Here is a 20,699-nt window from a genome sequence, read left to right as displayed (position 1 = left end):
ACTGTTACTATATACAGTGATGGATATGCAAGGTTTCAAAGGAATTCCTAGATAGAGGACGTTGAGCGATATGATGGCCAAGTACTCGCGATTAGTGCGGGGGTACTGACTGTCTGCTGATAGGATTTGGGTCTGTTAAGTGTTGGTATTCGATGCTGCGTAGAGGAGGAGGAGGGAAAGAAAATCTGATGGGACCTTCGACTCAAGGTCCGTGCCGCTGCTGCCTGGGATCTCTTGTTTTCTTTCTTTGTTGAAGATACCAAAATTGGGATCTCGATGACTTTGGTCGAGACAGAATAATGAAATGGTGATAAATAGAGACCGCCGAGAATCGAATTGAATTGACATTGAAAGATACCAGATGAGATAGCACGCGTTTGCAAACCCCTTGTGACATGGAGCATCAAGTGCTGTAATAATAGAGTAGTAGGTAGATCATTGGGTTAAAGCCGGACAGTTAGGTAGTTATCAGAGCCAAGAGGGTTAGGGCTGCGTAAGTCTGTGCGTCCGTCCCCATTTCTCGCCCCTCACAGACTGACTGACTACCTACAGGTTCTTACCTACCCTAACCATCAAACTAATGTATGCATGAACCCGATGCTCCAAACGGGATTCGCAAATCACCCACACCACGGACGCGACACGATAAGCCAATAGCTGTCGGCAGGAAATTAGCACTACTAGAGTGGATATAACAGAGGGAATCTTCTTTACGCCTGCAATATAACAACTACGAAACGATGGCCGACGTTGAGATGCACGACGGCGACGCTTCGCCCCGCGCCGAAAGCCCAGAAGCCTCTGGCAACGCGTCCAAGGTTAGCGATATGCAGACGCACGCAAAGGCCACAGCCGTGCGCTCGATAGAGGGTTGGATCATCATGGTTACCAATGTGCATGAGGAGGCAGACGAGGAAGCGATACATGACAAGTTTGGCGACTTTGGCGAGATCAAGAACCTGCACCTGAACCTCGATCGGAGGAGTGGCTATGTTAAGGTTTGTCTCTTTTTGTCCTGTCTTTTCTTTTCCTTTCTTTCAAACAAGGGCGTGGGAGAAAGAAAAAAAATAGAACCTAGCAACTAACTGCCCCGTCGTGCACAGGGTTACGCTTTGATCGAGTATCCCACCCTCGCCGAGGCTCGTGCTGCCATCGATGGAGCTCATGAAACCAAGCTGCTCGATCAAACAGTCTACGTAGACTTTGCGTTTGTCCGGCCGCCGCCAAACAAGGCCGGCGCGGGCGGTCGTGGCACCGGAGGTGGTGCGCCTCGCGGAAGAGGACGCGGGAGAAGCCGCAGCCGCAGCCCTGCCAAGAATGGCGACTAGTTCCCGAGATGGATTCTGAATTCTCGATCCGGGGTTATCAAAGTATTTTTTTCTTTCTTTTTGGCTTCTTGGGGGGTATGATTTGGCATCTGAAGACTGCCTTACAGCCACGTTTGGCATTCTATCATCGAGCCCAATCCTGGCATGCTAGCTTATCTCTCTGTTCCTTCTCGAGCTGGGGAAGAGAGCGTGTCGACATGTCAACCCTCTGAGCAAAGTGGCGCCGCTCAAGGTGCGGCGCCAGAGCCTGAGAAACATGGGACATGTCGGCATCCTGTCACAGCCACTAGAAGGTAAGGCTGGGACTGCCACGACGTGGACATTACTCAAGAATAGTACTAACGCCTGTGTTTTGCTACAGACCCCTTCTACTAAAGAAACAACAGAATGATGAAACTTTTATTGGTAATACTTCAGAAAGAAGGGGAAAAGGAGGTGACAAAAAGAAGAAAACACAAAGCCCGGCTTTGAGCTATCAAAAATATGCTCCCAACCCAACGAAGTCATGCAAATCACTGAAGTACCTTTCTATAACACTTTTACCTGAATTTAAGGGGACGCTAATCGGTGTCGACCTCCACATTACACCAGCGAGAAGCTGGTACAAAACGCTGGAAAATCAAGCTCCCTCATGATGAGTAGGACAGAAGTATCATGAAATCCAATTGCAACTAGGACCGTAGCTGTTGGTAATTACTTCTGTACTTTATCCATACGCAGTGATATATAGTTTACGGATGCCATCTGTTTTACAATCCATCTCTGCATGTATTCTTTTAAAACCTCAACGTGACGAAAACAAAACAATGCCGCACACTTGGAAGGTATCCCCGCAGTTATCCATCACGCGCCCCCACGCCTCTTCAGACTGCGGGAGGAGGTCCTCGTGCACCCATCATTTCTAATCCACCACCGCCGGTTCTTACGGGATCCGACTTGTTTCTTTTCAAAGACAACAATCGCTTGATCCCACTTGGCTCTGGAATAGGTTCTTCTGGAGGGTCGTCCGAATACTCATAGAAGAGCCTCGGGACAAGAAGACGATAGGGGGTCGTTATCCCCGCAGGATCCTTGGCATTAACCTCCACGTTCAGAGTGACCAGAAGAGCATCTTCGAGGTTAACATCGAGACTGCCACCCTGTTTACGTTGCTTGGCTGTCATGGATGTTGGTGTGCGGTGTAGTGGTTTCGGCTGGAAGTCCTGGACTGGAGGTTCCACCGGTGGCTGCGGGCGCGTGTCTCGGTGCACTGGCTGTGCAGTAAAGTACGACTCGTCCCCCACGTAATACTCGTCCGAACTGCTGCCTACGTCGTAGTCGCGACTTCTTCCAGTTGCGCCTCCGCCCCTTAATCCAAGCCTCTTCGCGGCGGCGGGGGGCACGTTGCTGGCTTCATCATCCTCATCACTGGCGTAGCCCCCCCACTGCCCGTTGATGCCACCATCATCGGCCATTTTGCCTTTGTCGACCGCAGGCTTCCTCCCCCTGCCACTAAGCCTGCGCAAGAGCCCTCCTATCCCGCCACCGGAAGGCTTTTCAGACGGGAAATCGCCTCGAGTAAGAGACAAAGTTCGGGTTGGCCCCTGTGGCCGAGGCGGAGGACCGACATCGTCGGCCGAAGCACGCTCTCCGCGCGAAAACGTTCGAAAAAGCCCACCTGGACCCGAGACGGGTGGACGTGATACCTCCGCGGGACGCTTCTTGGATAACCGCCGCATGATTCCGCCCTTGGGCGGCGTTCCCATGGGGTCCACCCATTCCTCGATCCCAGGCGATGGCGGCGGCGTGTCCCCCGGCACATAGTGCCGAATGGCGCACCAGTTTCTGTGGGGAAGAAGGCGCTTGTTGTTTCTGGGCTTGCCGTCCACGCCATGACTGAACAACGGGATCATGTCTTCCCATGTCTGCTTCTTCTCGCCATCTTCATTGTCCAGAATATGCACTTTATTGCGCTTGTTCAGCACATCAGCCAGCATATCCGGTGGCGGGGTGTTGACGATAGCGCTCGAGATGATGTTGGGCATGTAACGAAAGTCCTTGTGTTTCGCAATGCCGAGCTTTGGATCCGAGTAAAACTGACCAACCGCCGCAAGATGTACGTCACCCGAGAGAATGGTCACGCGGACACTGCGGTCAGCGGCGAGATCTTGAAGATCTTCCATTATGATTTTGCGTTCTTTCTTGTGGTGCTTTGCTGTCCAGTGGTCATCGAGATCGTCAAGCACTTCGACGCCGCCATCGAATCTGTTCAAAAGTCCACCCATCAGACCCATCTTCGCCAAGGCCTTGACGGGTTCGAAGAGTCGCGACGTCAAGCTGGTCATTGAGATACACTGTCAGTAAAATAATGGAACTTGATCGTATGGAAGATGTGGGAAGGACTCACATGTTCTCCAGCCAGACAAGTCTAGGGTATGCGATCGGCACTCCAAGCAGCACAAGCAGGTGCTTTGTTCGTCCCTTAACTATCTCATCGTAACACCGATCCATGAGCTTCTGCCACGACTCGTCACTCATGACTTCGTCGTGGGTTCGCTCCGTTCGGCAATCGACGCCTAAAAGGGCCACATCTCCGCCTAGGGACATGTAGACGCTCCGACTCTGCTCGGCAATATAAGGTCCGGGCTTGGTACCCAACGCCCAGCTCGGTTCGACGGCCTCAGTCTCATCAGGAACGCTCTGGTGCTGGAATAGCATGTAATACTTGAATGCAACGTTGCCAAGTCCGGAGAACACAGGTGTTGACATGAAGTGATGAGGGTACGAACCGAAACCGTCAATAATGTCATGGTCATCCCAAATGTTCACCATGGGAATCTGGGAGCTCGCCATGCCGAACAAGCCCTGAGAGAACCACATGCTGTATCGCTCCAAGAAATAGGCCTCAAGTTCGTCCTGCAGCTGTGGTGTGAAGGGAGCATTGTGCTTATGCATCGGGTTACGCATGTCGGTCCACTCCTTGAATATCTTTGTCTCACGCATCACGGCGTCCATGTAGAGCTGGTCGCCACCACCCACCATGACGTGGAAAGGACGCGCCTGGTGCGTGTTCAGTACATCACGCCACATCGGGTCCGGCCCGCTCAAGTCATTCGGGTTCACAGTCGCGCTGAATCCGTTGCAGCTGTGAAACATGATGTTCATCGACTGGCCCCTTGCCGGAACCCAGAAGCCCGTCGATGGGCCGCGGTTTATGCGGTATGCGATCCGCTGCTCGCGCTCTTTGAGCTCGACCTCGATGTTGAAGCGCCAGAAAGTGCAGCCCCTTTCGGCGTGCAACCGAAAGCCACGTACATCCTTGTACCTGTCCAACTTTTCACCGTCCAACTTCGCTCGTTGCCTGCGAGCTGCAAACGAACCATGAGGTTCCGTAAGTCCATCCTCCAGCGGGTAGTCGGGCGGACTCCGGATCTTTTCAAACAGACCATTATCTGTCTCGTCCCTCGAGAGATCTTTCGCTTCCTCCAGGTGATAAATCGGACGCACATAGAGCGTCTCACCTCTCCTGCCAAGCTTTGGGTGGCCGGCGATGGGATCAACATGCTCGGGTGCGAGACCTTGCTCGTCGCTCACCATTTCAGGTGGTGGGGGCAGGAGTTCGATCGGCTGAGCAAATAGACGCAGTGTCGGTGCGATCTCGTAGGAGGATTCTTCGTCACGGGTTACAATCAGGATGCTTCCCCGCCAAATTTCCCTGTCCGGCGCCGGGACGGCCCGCGCGGTCCGGGACGTCCCACGCTCGATGCGAATGCCACTGTACCGAAGCAGAGGGCCGCATTTGAGGTAGAGGGGTGGTTTGAATCTCGTCGGGGCTGTGAGTACAAACAGGACGGTGGGTCGAGTCAGTGCATAAGTCTAAAGGATGGGATGAAAGTACTGGGGAGAAATTTTTCTTGGAGCAGATAAGAACATGTCGGCGACGAGGACAAGGTTGCGCACGTCTAGTTCCAGGTGGCGCGATGACTGGCTTTACAATCCTTGCAGGTCGCGTGGCTGTTAAAAAAAAAAAAAACCTTTGTCTTGACCCGACGCCACTCCAGCGACGTGGTCGGCCTTTCACAGCAAGCCTTGTCCTCGTCGCGCGAGTCTTCGGGAGCTCAATTGGCAGTGCGCTCATGCCGAGAGAACACAATGCACCATATTTACACATTGGAAGCCCCAGGTTATCAGTGCCTTTGCAATAGAAATACTGTTGCTTACCGTTAGTCTCATCATATTCACCGTCGAAGGCCTCCGCCTTCCTGGGGCGCGACGACGTCGAACCCCGTCGCTTGGATGGTGGAGTCTCCCACCAGGCCTGGCTCTTGTCTGTCGATTTCTCCTTAACACTATCGAGGTCCAACAACTCCCCAGAGAGTGTACCAATCGTTGCTTTGGTCCACTCGTCAAGATACGTTGTCTTTTGGAAGAGTCCCTGTCCTGGCCTGAAGCTGTCCCGATTGACAAATGGCAGTCTCGCAAAATGACCCTCCTCACTTGAAACAGACTCATCATCGCTGTCGTCGTCGTCGCTATCGTCATCTGAAGCGTGTACCTGAGTAGTCGCCGGTCTAGTCGCGGTTATGGCAGCTGGGGGACCCAAAGTGCCTGCAAAAGCAATAGGGCCCTTAGTTACCGGTGCCTGTTCTCTGCCGAAAACACCATTTCCTGGACCAGGAGGAGTATACTGGCCCACTTCGCCTTCCCGATGAGCTTTATTTCTCAGGCTTGGCGCCTTGACCAACTTGCCTGAATGAGTTCGTTGTGGAGGGCCGCTCGGTGGCAAAGCTTTGTTGTTGGGCGGGGACACGTTACCGTCCGAAGGATGGGCTGACACCTTTTGCCCTGGCCGAGGACCAGCTGCAGTCGAGTAGTCTGGAGGGCTAGGCGGCGCATCAATACGCACAGATGGGCCTCTTTGTGGCACGAACCTGGGCTCTTCCCGGTTGCCACCTGGTGTCTGAGACATTGATGTTTTCCGTTGGTGCCGCTCGCCAGGAGGTTGCTTTCGGAGCTTGTTGCTACCGCTCCTGACGATTGGAATTTTGGGCGGTATCACAGGTGGCCTTTCATCTACTCCGGGCAGATTCAAATCATTACGATTCGCCGTACGCTCTCGGAAGCTGAGGTTGCGCTTCGGAATGTCCGAAGCGCCATGCCCTGCTGGCGGCAGAGCCGGCACTCTAGGCTCAGGCAAAGGACCATCCTCGGGTGGGTTCTGGGTAAGAGGGCCCCTGTGCATCGCTATGGTTTCTTGCTGCACCTGACGCCCCTGAGGCTCAGCAGCGCTGCGCTGCTGATGGTCAGGGCCGGTAACCTCAGCGGCAGCCCCCAGGGCCCTCTGCCGGGCGCGCTCCTCGGCAGCTGCCACGCGGGCACGTTTCTCCTCCTTTGTGATGCTGTCGAGCGTCAGCTCAAGCTTCTGTAGCGGCGAACGATCATTTGCAAACTTTTTCCTATGCCCACCAACATTGGCATCAACGCTGGCATTCGGTCCTGGGCGAGATGTTGATGTTGCGGTAGAGTCATATGAACCATTTCGTTGGCTCTGGTGACGACTGGGAACAGTGTTTGGTGCGCGGGAATCCTCCGGTTCCATTCCCGGTTGGTTAGGCGGTCCTCTGTGGCGCGCAGGGCCAGGGTTGAGGATTGCGGAGGCACCAGGCGAAGAAGGCATTGTTCCGGATCTGGATGTTGGGGAGAAGGCGGATGGAGGATTGGGAGAAGATTCAACGCTGTCGGCAGGAGTTTGCCCGTCTAGTTCCTGCTGTCGACTCCCACGGCGCTGGCGTTTCTCGGCGGGTTCAACTGGGTATTGGTCAGCTCCATAAGGGTGCGAGGGGGGCCTGGGAGCTAGACCGTAGGCGCCGCCAAAACTTGAGCGCGTGGGTGTGGCATATGGACTCTGTGTAGACTCGGTGAGATCAGCACTTATAGCGGTCTGCACAGAGCCGCGTTTGGGTCGAGGAGCAGCAGTATCAAGCGACGACGGCTGGTCGTGCTGGTGGAGCCTGGGCGGGGGGAGCTCGCCCCAGTATGGTGCCGATTGTGACGGCGATCGAGCATGAGACATGGTCGACGGTAAACCGCGCGAAGAGCGGGTCCGGGAAACAGTGACTGGCGGCGCGTAGGTCGGTGACGGGAAGCACGGGTATGATCCTGCTGGGACCCAAGGGTAGGTACAATGGATAGGTAAGGTAGGTAAAGTAGCTGCTGTAAGCTAAGCTGTTTAGTTACATGTTACACATGGCGGTCAAAGGGACGAGTATCAAAAACGGATGATATGGCGAAGTGCAGGTCTGCCTTATGCAAGCATCCGCACGCACAGAGAGAAACCCATGCCTCAGGTGCGGGAAGTTAGCAGATCATGTCTTGTGTCTGTGAATAAAAGAAAGAGCAGACAATGGGGGATGGCGCGATGCAAAAGAACGGAAGAAATAAAATGCAAGGCTGGGGAAAAGAGGATCCTTGAAGAAAAATGACGGAATATGCAACCGGGCAGCGGCGGCAGGGGGTGGGGGCTGTTGTCGCCGACGAAAATCGGGAGGTTGAGTGGCCCTAAACTACAGGGGGGTAACCCAGTCTAGTCTAGCAGGTACTACTGAATACTGTTTGTATCCTACTACTGGGTGGACTGGGGTCGAGCATGTGTGGAGAATGGAATGGATTTGGTTTATCGCCAAACGGTGAGCGACAAGGGAGGTTACACTCAACGAGAACCGAAACAAGGAAGAAAGATAATACAATTAGTGCACTGATGAAATTGACACTCTTTGGAAACTTTTATAGCTCTTGTAATGGATAATTATCAACGACAGATGGCTGTTAGGTACCTAAGGTACCTTTATTGTCTCGATCCAAATGGTGGCTGCTGGCCCGAACCCCAAGCCCAATGGGTGCTAGACTAGTCAAGGTACTGTACTAGGTACCTAGCTGGGTAGGTCGTTCATTAGAGCTCGGGCTTGCTAAGTTATATGGGTAATAACGAGGCCTTCTTTCGTGTACGGAGTGCACGCAGCCATCAAGAGTTTTACGAGTATTGGTGTGCTTTCCATGGGTCGGCCATATATGCACGTGGCGTAGCACCCATGTTTTTGCTCTATTCAGCTTTGATTTTTGTCGATTCAATTGGTGCACCTTGCCGCAATAAATGGGTGGCTGGGTAGCATACGCGTTATTTCCATCCCTGCAGCTACAAAACCTGAGTTAGAATGTTTGGCTAGGTACTCTTGATCCAAGCTTGGCATTTATCAACATCGCAATTAGGTTGAGAGCATACCGGCGTGTCCATGGAATAAAGGTTTCGTGTATTGGAAGGGAGAAAACAGGACAACGACCACCTACGCGACCATAGTTGCATCCATTCCCAGTTGTGTCTAATTAGGTGGTGATGTCTCTTGGATTCACACCCGCATTGATCATGTAAGGTTTCTCATGACTAATATATATGTAATATGTGTGGTCTAAGAAAATCTTACAGGAGCTTACCAAGCTTAACTACCTGCCTAGGTAACTACTTTTATTTTATGTACTGGACTGCTATGTTGGGCGAAAGCTTTGGGAATATTGGTTTGGGTGTGAGGCCGGGGGAGCGATACCTTCACTATCCGATTTCCTTTGTCGCCCTATACTGCCATATACTGTGCAATCCGGTCGAAAATATGCTCTAATCACAGTATATACTACGTAGACAGCCGGTCATCTTATCGCACATATCCGTACTTTCATCTTGTGCCTACCACGTACAGTGGCGCAAGGACCCCTACGTAGCAAATCAACCAGCCGACATGTGGAGGCTGTGCTCTTTTTAGCAAGGTGGAACCAGGACCAGACACGCCTGCAATGGTCTGCCGAATCGCTTGAAACAGCCAGTCCCTTTCGTCTTATGTGGTCGTAACCTCGATTTGGTTGCCGCTTGGAAGCATTTTTTTCTTTGTTTCCTATTCAAACACCGTGCTTCGTGTCTATTCAGTCCTTGTTCTGGTACATTTGCCCATTGTCGTTTTGGTCTTTTTCTTTTTTTTCTTCTTTGGAAGACGTGTGCGTGTGTATGTGTCTCTCTCTCTCTTTTATTTTTCTGTTCTCTCCCTCTTCTATCTCTTTCGGGTTACTTTCACACATCAACCTGTAACTTGAAACTCACATTGTTCACCTGTCTCGCCCCTCACGTCAGGGTGCTGACAGATTGAAGCCGGCTTCTTCTCTCCCACCTGCGAATCGCCACGTAGACGATCGTTCGCCATCGAGCGGTCTTCATATGCCATTTTATCATCGAACAGAAGCGATCTCCTCCCTTTAGTTTTACCTTACTTATCGACGCCCGAGAGTGCCACCCTTATCAATACCCGCAAGGGCGCTTCGAACGATGAGGCTCTCCTACGGCCTCGCCCTATTGGGTGCTGCTTCCAGCCTCGCCGCGCATTCGAAAGTAACGCCGCGCGACTTCAACACCAATGACTACTACGTCCTCCACCTAGCCCGTGATACATCACCCACCTCCGTTGCGCGAGAACTCGGTTTGACACACGTTGGCCAACTTGGAGAGCTTGATAGTCATCACGTCTTCTCTGCCCAAAAAGCGCCACATGACATCGTCAAGCGAGGTCTGGATAAGCGAGGTCTGGAACGGCGTGGTCCCTTCAGCAGCAGCGCTCTAGACGGTGTCCTGTTCTCGGAGAAGCAGGCTTTGCGGAGCCCTTGGCCGAAGAGAGTACCTCCGTCCCCTCGCGCTGGACCAAGCCCTCTGCGGGACCGCCAGGAGGATGCTCCAGACGCCAATGCTGTCAAGAAGCTGACACAGGTCGCCAGGACGTTGAACATCGAGGATCCCATCTTCCTGGAACAATGGCATCTGTTTAATTCTGTCCAATTAGGCCATGACGTGAATGTTACAGACGTTTGGTTGAATGGCGTCACTGGAAAGAATGCCACTGTTTCAATCGTCGATGATGGCCTCGACATGTACAGTGACGATCTGAAAGGCAACTACTACGCAAAGGGTTCATACGACTTCAATGACAAGACTGAAGAGCCCAAGCCCAGGCTATCTGACGACAGGCACGGTACTCGTTGTGCTGGAGAAGTGGCAGCCGTCCGGAATAATGTCTGTGGTGTGGGCGTCGCCTTCGACGCAAAGGTCTCAGGTTTGCGTATTCTGAGCAAGCTTATAAGCGACGCCGATGAGGCCGTCGCTCTGAACTACGACTTTCATAACAATCACATTTACTCTTGCTCTTGGGGGCCTCCGGATGACGGCAAAAGCATGGACGCCCCGGGGCTTTTAATTCGACGTGCCATGTTGAATGCCGTGCAAAAGGGCCGGGACGGAAAAGGCTCAATCTATGTTTTTGCTAGTGGAAACGGAGCCGCCAACGAGGACAACTGCAACTTTGATGGGTACACCAACAGCATCTACAGCATCACCGTGGGTGCCATTGATAGGAAGGGCTTGCATCCATACTACTCGGAGGCCTGCTCCGCCAACTTGGTCGTCACATACTCTTCTGGTAGTGGAGACGCCATTGTAAGGATTTCCACCTAATTGCTGCTCAACAAATCTGCCTCGGTTACTGACAAGAACGAATAGCACACCACAGATGTCGGCACAAACCAGTGCTACAATGGGCACGGAGGCACATCAGCAGCAGCTCCTCTAGCCGCAGGAATTTTTGCTCTCGTCTTGGAGGTCCGCCCAGATCTTACCTGGAGAGACATGCAATATCTTGCCTTCATGACGGCCGTGCCGCTCAACCTCGATTCTGGCGATTGGCAGGATACCACTATCGGCAAGAAGTACAGTCACACATACGGCTACGGCAAGGTTGATAGTTTCGCCATCGTGGAGGCTGCCAAGACTTGGAAGCTCGTCAAGCCTCAGGCGTACTTCTTCTCGCCTTGGATCCACGTGAAGCATGGTATTCCTGAGGGTGATGCAGGCCTTGCTACGAAATTCGAGGTTACTGAAGATATGCTTGCCAAGGCAAACCTGGAGCGGATTGAGCATGTCACTGTAACCATGAACATAGAGCACTCTCGCCGTGGCGATCTCAGCGTGGACCTCATCAGTCCAAACAAGGTCATCAGCCATCTCTCGGTCACGAGACGCCTTGATAACGCCAAGTCGGGCTACAAAGACTGGACTTTCATGAGTGTTGTGCACTGGGGTGAGTCGGGAGTTGGCACCTGGACCATTGTGGTCAGAGACACCAAGGTCAACGAATTCCAAGGCAACTTCACAGATTGGCATCTCAAGCTGTGGGGTGAAGCTCGGGATGCTTCGAAAGCAGTACTTTTGCCCATGCCAACAGAAAATGACGACAAGGATCACGACAGGCCGACCACAACCACGGCCGCAGCCGAGACGATCACTATGCCGCCCGGTTCAGCATCGACCCCCGACAAGCCCCTCACCACCCCATCTAGCGACCACCCCGACCGACCAGTCAATAACAAGCCGACGGGGACAGGGGCTCCCGCCTCTCAGGTCACTACTGATCAGGGATCGACCGTTAGCGGAAGCCCGGCCACCCAATCAAACTCTTCATGGCTTCCATCCTTTTTGCCCACATTTGGCGTCTCTTCGCGCACTCAAGTCTGGATATACGGCGCCTTGGGGTTGATTGTAGTCTTCTGTATCGGTCTCGGCATTTATCTATTCATGGCTCGCCAGCGCAGGCTGCGCAACAGCCCACGGGACAACTATGAGTTTGAGTTGCTTGACGAGGAGGAGGCCGAGGGCTTGAACCGTGGTGAAAAAGGCTTCGCGGCCGGCCAGAAAGGACGTAAAACCCGAGGCGGTGAGCTGTATGACGCCTTTGCTGGTGGAAGTGATGATGAAGACGAGTTTGCTACAGAGCAGTATCATGACCGCGCTGAAGCTAGCGCTCAAAGGACGCATGATGATGATGACGAAGATGATGATGGGCATCATGTCATCGGAGACGATTCGGAAGACGAGGATGAGAAAAGGCCTATGACTTCACGATGAAGAGCATGGAGCGAAGTCACATAGTATATAGATCTTCGGTATGTGTTGGTTTACTATGCCGCATTTTCGATGGTCCTCGGAAGGTTGCGTGGAAGGTTGGACGTCAAAGAGCCTTGAATTCGTTGCGTGAAGCGATGTAATGTGCGACCTACCTCTCAAGTATTTTTATAGTTGTGCCCTTGAAAATAAGAACGCATTTTTTTCTTCTATCATTGCTTCCTCCTCATGAGGCGCTTGAGAGGATAGCTTGGCTAGAATATGGAACCAACGGCCCTTTCCAGCATGGAACTCGCGTATATACTTTCGGTGGTTGATGTTTACATTTACCATGCTCCAAGACAGACAGCCTCGCTTTAATACAACAGTGTATATTAGATGGCTGTAGTTCTGGACGCCCCAGACTTTAGCTACTACCTAGTCCCCTCCCCGGATCTTTATCGAAGATTCTGAACATATGGCCAGGTTTCTAATCGCATTAGTAATGAGCCATCTGATTCGAGACTGGGAAACTGGTATCATATTCCAACTAGTTCTAGTATGAGGCAAACCCAACAATGCACAAAACGTCGGCTCATTCCCCAGGCAGGTGGTCCAGATGACCTGAATGACGACATCAACGTCTGAGAACACCTCTCTTGTCCCTCCTCTTCCGCCTTGCATTCCTTCTCAGGGTCTCTTCGTCCAAAAACTCCTCAGGTAGCTCAAAGTCTACCTCTCCCATCTCGGGAACCACGTGGCCCCATGCGAGGACCATTCGTCCCTTCCGGCGGTTCTTGCTAAGCGCCGCGTCCCTTTGATACTTCTTCTCGAAGAAGGAAGTGAAGGGTCTAGGTGGCAATAAATCCAGCGACTCCATGGGGTCAAGTGGCCTTTGGTGTGGTTTCTTAGAGCGAGCACGGGCTTGTGACTCGTCACTCAGCTGTTTGGCGATAGAAGCATCTATGTCGCTTTCAGCCTCGCTGTCGGGAACTTCCTCGTCGTTTCCCTCGTCATCCTCCTCTTCTGCTGCTGCTTCTTCTCCTTCTTCTTCTTCTTGCTCTTCTCCCACATCCTCGTTCTCTGCATCTTCCTCGGATACAGACTCCTCGGTCTCTGCCCGTGCTGCTTGGGCGACTGCCCGCTCCTTTTCCAATTTTCGACGCTTTTCCTCGACACCCCAAAGTCGGAACTTATCCAAGATAGCCTCGCATCCGCGAATAAAGTGCTGTCGTGGTTCCTCAAACTCCTTCTTTTTAGTCTCGGTAATTCCGCTAACGCCCATCACCCTCAGCCAGTCGTGGCCCTGAAGCCCATCCAACAGGCGTATGATCTGCTCCTTCTCATGCTGAGCGCGACCCCTTTCCGTATTCCGGACGGAGCGTTCTGCGCGTTCTGCACGTTTGTGTACCGGCTCGAAGAGGGTGTCTGGAAGAGGGTCTGTGTGATCATCATCCAGAGAAAGTTGATTCTGTAGGAAGTCAAGATTGAACACCTGGGTGTCGACGAGATTGGCGAAAAGACTATCGCTGTAGCTCCTGACAGCGAAGGATTCAACCTGCCGGTGGTCTTGCTGATCACGTCCCACCTTTGGATCATCAACTATTACTATGGGAGTACGGGGCTCCAGTAGATCTACAACACAAATACAGTTGTCAGCATTTTGCGTAGAGGGACATCCGAGGTGGTTTCTTCACGATCTCCTTGTCTTTGCATATTTTCTCTGGGCAATGGAATAAACGTACTCTCCTGCCTTGGATCGTTTCCAATTACCTCATCGTAGTCCGGGAAATAAGCCGAGAGGTCACTCTTGAGCCGTGTGTTTTCCTGTGAGCGTAGCTTGCGGCCTTCGGTGGCCTTTGCTTCCGAGGGTTTGACGTGCAAACTACCCAGTTCGCGGGACACAGCATTTCTGGCTCTGGCTGGCGGCTTAGGAGACTCTATATTGTTTGAAACCGCTGTTACCTGCGGCGGTTGTGGTATGTCCGTTTTGTATAGAATCGAAGGGGATGATGGCTGTGGTGGTAATGGAGGACGCGACCGGACGCGGGTTGGGGTTTTCCCTGCTGGATTCTGGGTTGATGTTGATGTTGACGGTGAACAGTGAGCCGCGGTGGCAGTGTCTCCGCTCGGTCGGGAGCGTGTCGGAGGGTGGCTCAGGGCAGGAGGAGGTGGTGGCGGCAGCGCGACCGTCTTGGGGTGAAATGCTGCGTTTGGCGACGACGACAAATTGATAGTGAGTCGCTGTCTCTTGGGCGATTGAATGGGATTGAGATCAATTGTCTTTTCTTGATTTTCCTCGCGACGGCGTTTTGGAGCGACGGAAATGGCTTGCGAAAAGACCAACTTCTTATTGTTGTTGTTATTGTTGCTGAACCGCGTCTGTAGCATCGGGTATGTGGTGTGGCCTTCAGCTCGCCTGGAGCGCGTCACGGAGGCCATTGGCGATATGAAAACAGTCATTCATGATGCGCCCAGTGCATATCAATTGAATCAGACGGATCTTTGAAAAGAAAATGCGCGTTGTCGTTTCAGGTTTTTCCTGTCGAATCTCAGCAGCTTGATGGGGTTTGGTATCCGGTCGGGCAAGTGTGGCGGCAAACAATTCCGCTTCACCAGGCTTGCATCAAAATCAGCGACGCTCTTCTGATTCAGCGCCCCCCAGCACTGGAAACCCGTCAGACCTCTCTCTCTCTCTCTCTCTCTCTCTCTCTCTCTCTCTCTCTCTCTCTCTCTCTCTCTCTCTCTCTTTCTCGGGTTTTTTTAATTGTTTATTTTTATGACGACTCTATTGCACTAAAAGTCAAGTTTTCATGTTACATCTCATAGCTAGTTTTTTGTTTAGACTCATATAGGGTATTCGCAAGTCATAATTCACATGTTTACCCCAATTGACGTCAAACCAGAGATCGTGCTGCAACCAGAGAGGTGCATCGCAGTGGCTCTGGTTTTTTCCTTCTTTTTTTTCTTCTTCTTTCAACCTTGGCTAACCAAGCTTTCGGCTGACTTAAGAGTCTAGAACTACTTTTAGCCTATTTTAGGGCCTCATCTTGAAAGAGCACAGTACCTAGATAGGTATGTTAGCTGTGGTTATTTTCCCCTTTCCTCTGCAGTGTTGGGTCTGGTCTTGTGCAAGCCACCTACCTACCTACATTACGTTACTTTCGCATGACGAGCTAACCCCTAGCCCTTCAATATGTAAGGAGGGCAATTTTGGGTCCTCTACATATAGCCTGACGAGAGAGCTCTGTGGGTTCACTTACGGGATTGCGACCAGTCAGCTGTGAATTAACCGAGCAAAGCAAGAGAGCCCGTCAAATCGTTATCGTGGAGTTTTTCTGTAGTGTGGGCTCCAAAGCGGCCAATTTGTAGGTACTTGCTGGAGTAAGTGTGAAGTGCCAGGCTTTGCAGGCCAAAAAACAGTTAGGCCACGCTAGCCTACCTTAACGCGGAGTGCCTACGGCATATTGCGTCACCGCGTCGCAAGCTCTCCCAGGTAGTCTCGACCAAGCACAATGAATCTATCACATGAATGGGAAATAGTCAGCCAGCTAACTGAATCTAACAGTCGGTGCTTACATAACTACCTAGGTACCTTGGTTGTTTGTGCCGTTAATCTATATGTCTTTTTTGTTCTCTTGATTTGCGACATTCCAGTTTGTTATCTTCAAGCGCATACTTCTAACTAGTCTTACCAACTGTACTGGTGCACCATCGGATTTTTTTGGGTGGATCAAAAACCTGATGCAGAATGGGGCTGGTGCGTTGCGTTGCGCTGACCTACAAAATCGAAGGTGCCCGCGCGCTCTCACTTGTCTAAGATCGGGCCCGTTTCCTGTGTTGGTCTTTTCGTATGATCTTATGACGGCTTCATCCGACAATAAAATAGCTTTTCGCCCTTGATCACGCGGTTTCGCTACTTTACTGTCACCAACCCGGGTGTCCCAAAGTACCTTCTTTACCTAGCAACGTTCAGCCCTAATGCAGATCTTGTGATTTATGGGAATCACCTTCTTGTACACTGACCCGTTTGTTTATTTTGGAAGTGGCCTGCTGTCACCTCACTCGCTTACCTAGGTAGGTAGGTATCCAACCTACGAACAAGACGCCAACCATCGGCTATTTGACTTTTGCAAGGGATGCGATTGGAACGTGGCTGCTCCACCGAACATTTTCTTTATTGTGATCTAATACCAGCGTCTGCGAGTCCATAGTGTTTTTTTTTTTTTTTTTTTTTTTTTTTTTTTTTTTTTTTTTTTTTTTTTTTTTTTTTCGTCATATCATACTTGCCTGCGTGGACGCGTGCGCCTTATATATCGCAGCAGCCGCGCGTAACCGGCATAGACAACAGAGAATGGCCGAGGACAAATTACCTGTGCCGGTGCATGCGGATGTTGGACAGGCGGAGCTCCTCCCGACCCCTCCAAAAAGCCCACGTCCAGCTGCGCGCCAAGAGGTCACTTTGGCTAACCCAGATGCCAACGACTCGTCGGAACCGAGGCTGAGATACCTCGAGTCTTTAATACCGCCATCGGCCGAAGAGTTCAATCGGATAGCGTCCATCCAGAATGACCGCGAGGATGAAATCAGGCGTCTGTCTCGCGAGCACAAGCGCCCCTCCACTGGTTCAAAATCACCAACCCAACCGTCAACACCTGCCGGGCATAACCTCAGACAGCCGCCGGTTGACAAGGAAGCAGCCGCGGGAAGCCGGCCTACCATTATCGATGATATCCTTCTGACGCGGGCTGCCACCCTGATTCAGAGGACGTACCGTGGCTACCGCACGCGGCGGCAGATGTCAGGGCTTACCATCGATGCAGACACAAGATGGGCGCACGCTTTGCGCGAGGCACGCTTCCGTGAGATCACCAAACCACGACCGCGCTCCTGGTCTGGCGGTGCGGGCGGGGGTGTTGGCGCTGCGAATCCGCAGAACGGTGACGCCGGTGAGCGTTCGGCCGCCGCCAGGCGTAATTGGAGGAAAGCGGCCATCGTTGCGAGAAGGGCTGGTTGGGATGAGGATTCCCCCTCGGGTTCCGGCTCGGATGAGTCGATTGTGTCTTTGCGGAGCAACATGGACGAAGAGGAGCGCAAGGCTGCCAGGAAGCGGAGACAGGAGTCAAGGGCAAGGATGAAAAAGGCGGCCCAGACAATGGGGTTGCAATACTTTCTTGAAATGGTGGACCAGAAGCATCGGTATGGCTCGAATCTGCGGACGTACCACGAGGAGTGGAAGAAATCGGACACCCATGAGAACTTCTTCTACTGGCTAGACTTCGGCGAGGGGAGCAACTTGGAGATGGAAGCGTGTCCCCGCGACCGGCTGGAAAGGGAGCAAGTCCGGTACCTCAGTCGGGAGGAGAGGCAATACTACCTGGTCAAAATCGACGCCGAGGGCCGGCTCTGCTGGGCAAAGAACGGTGCCAGGATAGACACTACAGAGGATTGGAAGGATTCGATACACGGCATCGTGCCTAGGGATGACACCACCCCGGCCTACAGCCCACGGCTTGGACAGACCGCCAGGGCCCCGGGCCGTAGTAGCACAGGCGGCGCGAGTAGTGGGAATTCCGATTCCCGGGCGTCAGATTCTGAGCTTGAGGCAGCACGAGCTGCCAAATATGCGAACCCAACCCTCGACGAGGCCAAGGGCATCAAAAAGGTTAGCCATGTTTCAGCGGCCACAATCTTCAACAAGATGCTACGTAAGTCTGTCAGGAAGAACACGTGGATATTTGTTGCCGACACATCGTTCCGGCTCTACGTCGGTATCAAGAACTCTGGTGCTTTCCAGCACTCATCCTTTCTTCAGGGTGGCCGAATTTCAGCGGCTGGGCTCATCAAGATCAAGAATGGGAAGCTCAAATCATTGTCGCCCCTCAGTGGGCATTATCGTCCCCCTGCTTCCAATTTTCGCGCCTTTGTTAAGTCGCTAAAGGATATGGGCGTCGACATGAACCACGTATCAATCAGCAAAAGTTATGCGGTTCTCGTGGGCCTGGAGGTCTATGTGCGCACGAGGCAGAAGAGCAAACGCTTCGTCCAGAAGCTGATCCACGGAAAAGACAAGATCGTCGCGCCAGATGAAGTTGCTAAGAGGCGCGAGGCAGAAAAGGACAACAGTCAAAGTGCCGCCCGAGAGAGGGAGGTGCTCGAGCAAGAGGCCAGGATAAGGCGGGAGGACAAGACGGGTGTCCGGATGCTAAGAAAACTGGGGGTCCAAACTGGGCTCGATCATGGAGGCGGCAAGGAGCCAGAGTCGCGGGATGGTGTCACAGGAGAAGATACGAACTGCAGGCGTGGTTGTGACAATAGGGGTTAGCACAAGAGGCGGCATCATATCGACTTGCCATTTTAGGCTATCCTCTGGGCAGTTATAATCTATTAATTTATATGTTATGCTATCGTTCTACTTAATAAATACCCATGTTTGTATACTGCTTGCTGTGTTTGCCCGTCCAGCCCGCACAGGATGCATAGTATGCATGCCATTTGTTGACCATGTGCTGTGTTGTAGTAAGCAAATCGACTTTGAACCTAGCCGCGTCATTTCTCTTTGTCTACAGTGCGCAGGAATATACGAGATTATTAGCACACAATACAATAATGCGTCTAACATTACTACTAGTATTCTAAATGTATAGTATGTGGACGTCGCTATGCAGAAACACGTACAATAAATAATGCCTGTAGAGATGAAGCCACATATATATATATAAAGTATTAGACGCCAGGCACCCTGCTGAGAAAAGAAAATGGCTAGAGAATACCAAAAACGGAGATAAGCCAATAGGAGAACATGCGGGCAAAAGAAAATCCAGTCACGGCACAACACTCAACCCGGAGATGACAGCGGCGCTCAGCTGTGTTCGCCGAAACGAGTATTAACCCCCATCACATGGGTCGTTAGCACAGCAAGATGCCACGATAGTTAGTTTGCCGCGCCCCCCCCCCCACCCCAAATAAAGGCCATTATCGGATCCAGTCGTCGTCAAGAATCGCTGAACCTTGACCGCAATCATCCCAGCCACGGGGACCACCGCCAGTCGGAATACAGTCCCAGCCCTGCAAGCTTCTGCGGCTTGACAGGCCATGTCCAGAACAGCGACCATGATGAGGCAGGCCAGAATAATTGCTCCTGCTATATGCTGTTTGTGCCGCTGAAGCCGACGTTCTGAACCTCTCCAGGTCAGCCTCCATCTCCCTCAAATGTAGGACGCCGTGACCAGCCCAATCGTCTAAGACAGACGCAATCTTGATGAAGCCAGCAGTATGACCGCCACATTCTCTAGCACGATGACCACAGCATACGAACAAGTAGCAGTGAATGAGCTCGTGGATAAAGGTCGAGATCAGTAGCCTGCGGCTGAATAGGCCGCCGTTGGTGCCTTTAAGTATCGGGGAGGACAGAATGATTAGCGCCTCGTATCCGCCGGCTGGCCGCTTCCGCATAGCTGTCGTACCGATTATGTCCGTCTCGTACTTGCAACTTGTGCTGATGCTGGTTCCAGACCAATCCCACGATACGCGATTGGTTAGGCGACCAGCAAAGAACATCTCATTGGTGGCCGAGAACACGCTGGCCAGGACGGCGTCGTCGAGCTCAAAGTCCGGATCGTGGGCACCGTTTATAAAGAGTGGCGATGATGGCCTCGGCGTGATCAAAGTTCTCAGTATGCGTTCGTATGTGGAGTCGGGATACCTATGGAAGAAGTCGGCCGTGTACTCGCCGACCCATCGAGCGGCCTCGGCGTCGGATACAAGGCTAAGATCGGTGTCGTCCGCATAATCCAAAGCCCACGATGAGAAGGAAGCAGCGGCTATAGAGCGGCCCGAGGATGTTCGCTCGAGTGGCACCGCCGTCGGTGTTCTACTGTATACATGGCGAGGCGGTGAAGTGGTCGGTGCTCGTACGAAGAATATGTGTTGTTCGCCCGGGACTGGCGTCCATACGGACTGCGCCGGAATTTCGAGGCTCGCCACTTCTTGTCGTGTACATCTCCGCCCAAGAGGTGGCCCATCCACATACATTCCCTGGTCGCATGCATCAACATACCATCCCGATAACTCATTCATTTCGTCCCCCGGGATAGAGGAGAAATGTGTAGGGTTTGGGATGGGCTCAGCACGGTTGCGGTGTGCGCCAGCCCCTCTGCAAGCCAGCCAATGTGCCATGGGTCATAGTCGGGGGTTATTAGGGACAGGTGAGAAACAGCGTTAGCCCTTTTGACTCAACCCGACTCAGCGAATATTCCAATCTGCCTTATATGCCGGAACCGTCGGTCGCGCCTTTTGGAGGATTGGAAACAAACAAGGAGCAAGAACACCAGGGGGGAAAAAAACCCTCCCAAAATATAATATATAGAAAATAATAAATAATAAATAATAAGAAAAGAAAGAGAGGAAAATAAAAGAATGAAGGAATG

General features: G+C 52.3%; 6 protein-coding genes across 6 annotated transcripts; 3 read left to right on the top strand and 3 right to left on the bottom strand.

The window, feature by feature from the left end:
• The first annotated feature begins 587 nt into the window (after positions 1–587).
• Positions 588–2,260, top strand: PgNI_00250 (uncharacterized protein). The gene is made up of 3 exons (XM_031120332.1): positions 588–998; positions 1,104–1,621; positions 1,690–2,260. The coding sequence occupies exons 1-2, from the start codon at positions 741–743 to the stop codon at positions 1,326–1,328; spliced, it is 483 nt and encodes a 160-aa protein (XP_030987595.1). The 5' UTR covers positions 588–740; the 3' UTR covers positions 1,329–1,621; positions 1,690–2,260.
• Positions 2,192–7,380, bottom strand: PgNI_00249 (uncharacterized protein; the record flags this gene model as incomplete). The annotated part of the gene is made up of 4 exons (XM_031120331.1): positions 2,192–3,644; positions 3,715–5,183; positions 5,342–5,415; positions 5,529–7,380. The coding sequence occupies 4 exons, from the start codon at positions 7,378–7,380 to the stop codon at positions 2,192–2,194; spliced, it is 4,848 nt and encodes a 1,615-aa protein (XP_030986318.1).
• Positions 7,381–9,165: 1,785 nt separating this feature from the next.
• Positions 9,166–12,503, top strand: PgNI_00248 (uncharacterized protein). The gene is made up of 2 exons (XM_031120330.1): positions 9,166–10,830; positions 10,894–12,503. Exons 1-2 carry the CDS (start codon positions 9,673–9,675, stop codon positions 12,292–12,294), a joined length of 2,559 nt encoding a protein of 852 aa, XP_030986319.1. The 5' UTR covers positions 9,166–9,672; the 3' UTR covers positions 12,295–12,503.
• Positions 12,504–12,721: 218 nt separating this feature from the next.
• PgNI_00247 (uncharacterized protein) lies at positions 12,722–14,733 on the bottom strand (the record flags this gene model as incomplete). Its single annotated transcript, XM_031120329.1, has 2 exons — positions 12,722–13,905; positions 14,016–14,733. 2 exons carry the CDS (start codon positions 14,731–14,733, stop codon positions 12,908–12,910), a joined length of 1,716 nt encoding a protein of 571 aa, XP_030986346.1. The 3' UTR covers positions 12,722–12,907.
• Positions 14,734–16,624: 1,891 nt separating this feature from the next.
• On the top strand, positions 16,625–18,595 carry PgNI_00246 (uncharacterized protein; the record flags this gene model as incomplete). Its single annotated transcript, XM_031120328.1, has 1 exon — positions 16,625–18,595. One exon carries the CDS (start codon positions 16,625–16,627, stop codon positions 18,593–18,595), a length of 1,971 nt encoding a protein of 656 aa, XP_030986350.1.
• Positions 18,596–19,245: 650 nt separating this feature from the next.
• Positions 19,246–20,349, bottom strand: PgNI_00245 (uncharacterized protein; the record flags this gene model as incomplete). The annotated part of the gene is made up of 1 exon (XM_031120327.1): positions 19,246–20,349. The coding sequence occupies one exon, from the start codon at positions 20,347–20,349 to the stop codon at positions 19,246–19,248; it is 1,104 nt and encodes a 367-aa protein (XP_030986342.1).
• Positions 20,350–20,699: the final 350 nt, after the last annotated feature.

The sequence above is a fragment of the Pyricularia grisea genome (assembly GCF_004355905.1).
Source record: "Pyricularia grisea strain NI907 chromosome Unknown Pyricularia_grisea_NI907_Scaffold_1, whole genome shotgun sequence".
NCBI lineage: Eukaryota > Fungi > Ascomycota > Sordariomycetes > Magnaporthales > Pyriculariaceae > Pyricularia > Pyricularia grisea.
The sequence above is the reverse complement of the archived record's forward strand: the minus strand, read 5'-3'. Positions and strand labels throughout refer to the sequence as shown.

Bases quoted from the DNA above. Each gene is read 5' to 3' on its own strand.
- PgNI_00250 (XM_031120332.1), top strand. From the start codon at position 741: ATGGCCGACGTTGAGATGCACGACGGCGACGCTTCGCCCCGCGCCGAA. The intron at 999-1,103 runs GTTTGTCTCTTT...CGTCGTGCACAG, and splicing joins GGAGGAGTGGCTATGTTAAG to GGTTACGCTTTGATCGAGTA.
- PgNI_00248 (XM_031120330.1), top strand. From the start codon at position 9,673: ATGAGGCTCTCCTACGGCCTCGCCCTATTGGGTGCTGCTTCCAGCCTC. The intron at 10,831-10,893 runs GTAAGGATTTCC...AAGAACGAATAG, and splicing joins CTGGTAGTGGAGACGCCATT to CACACCACAGATGTCGGCAC.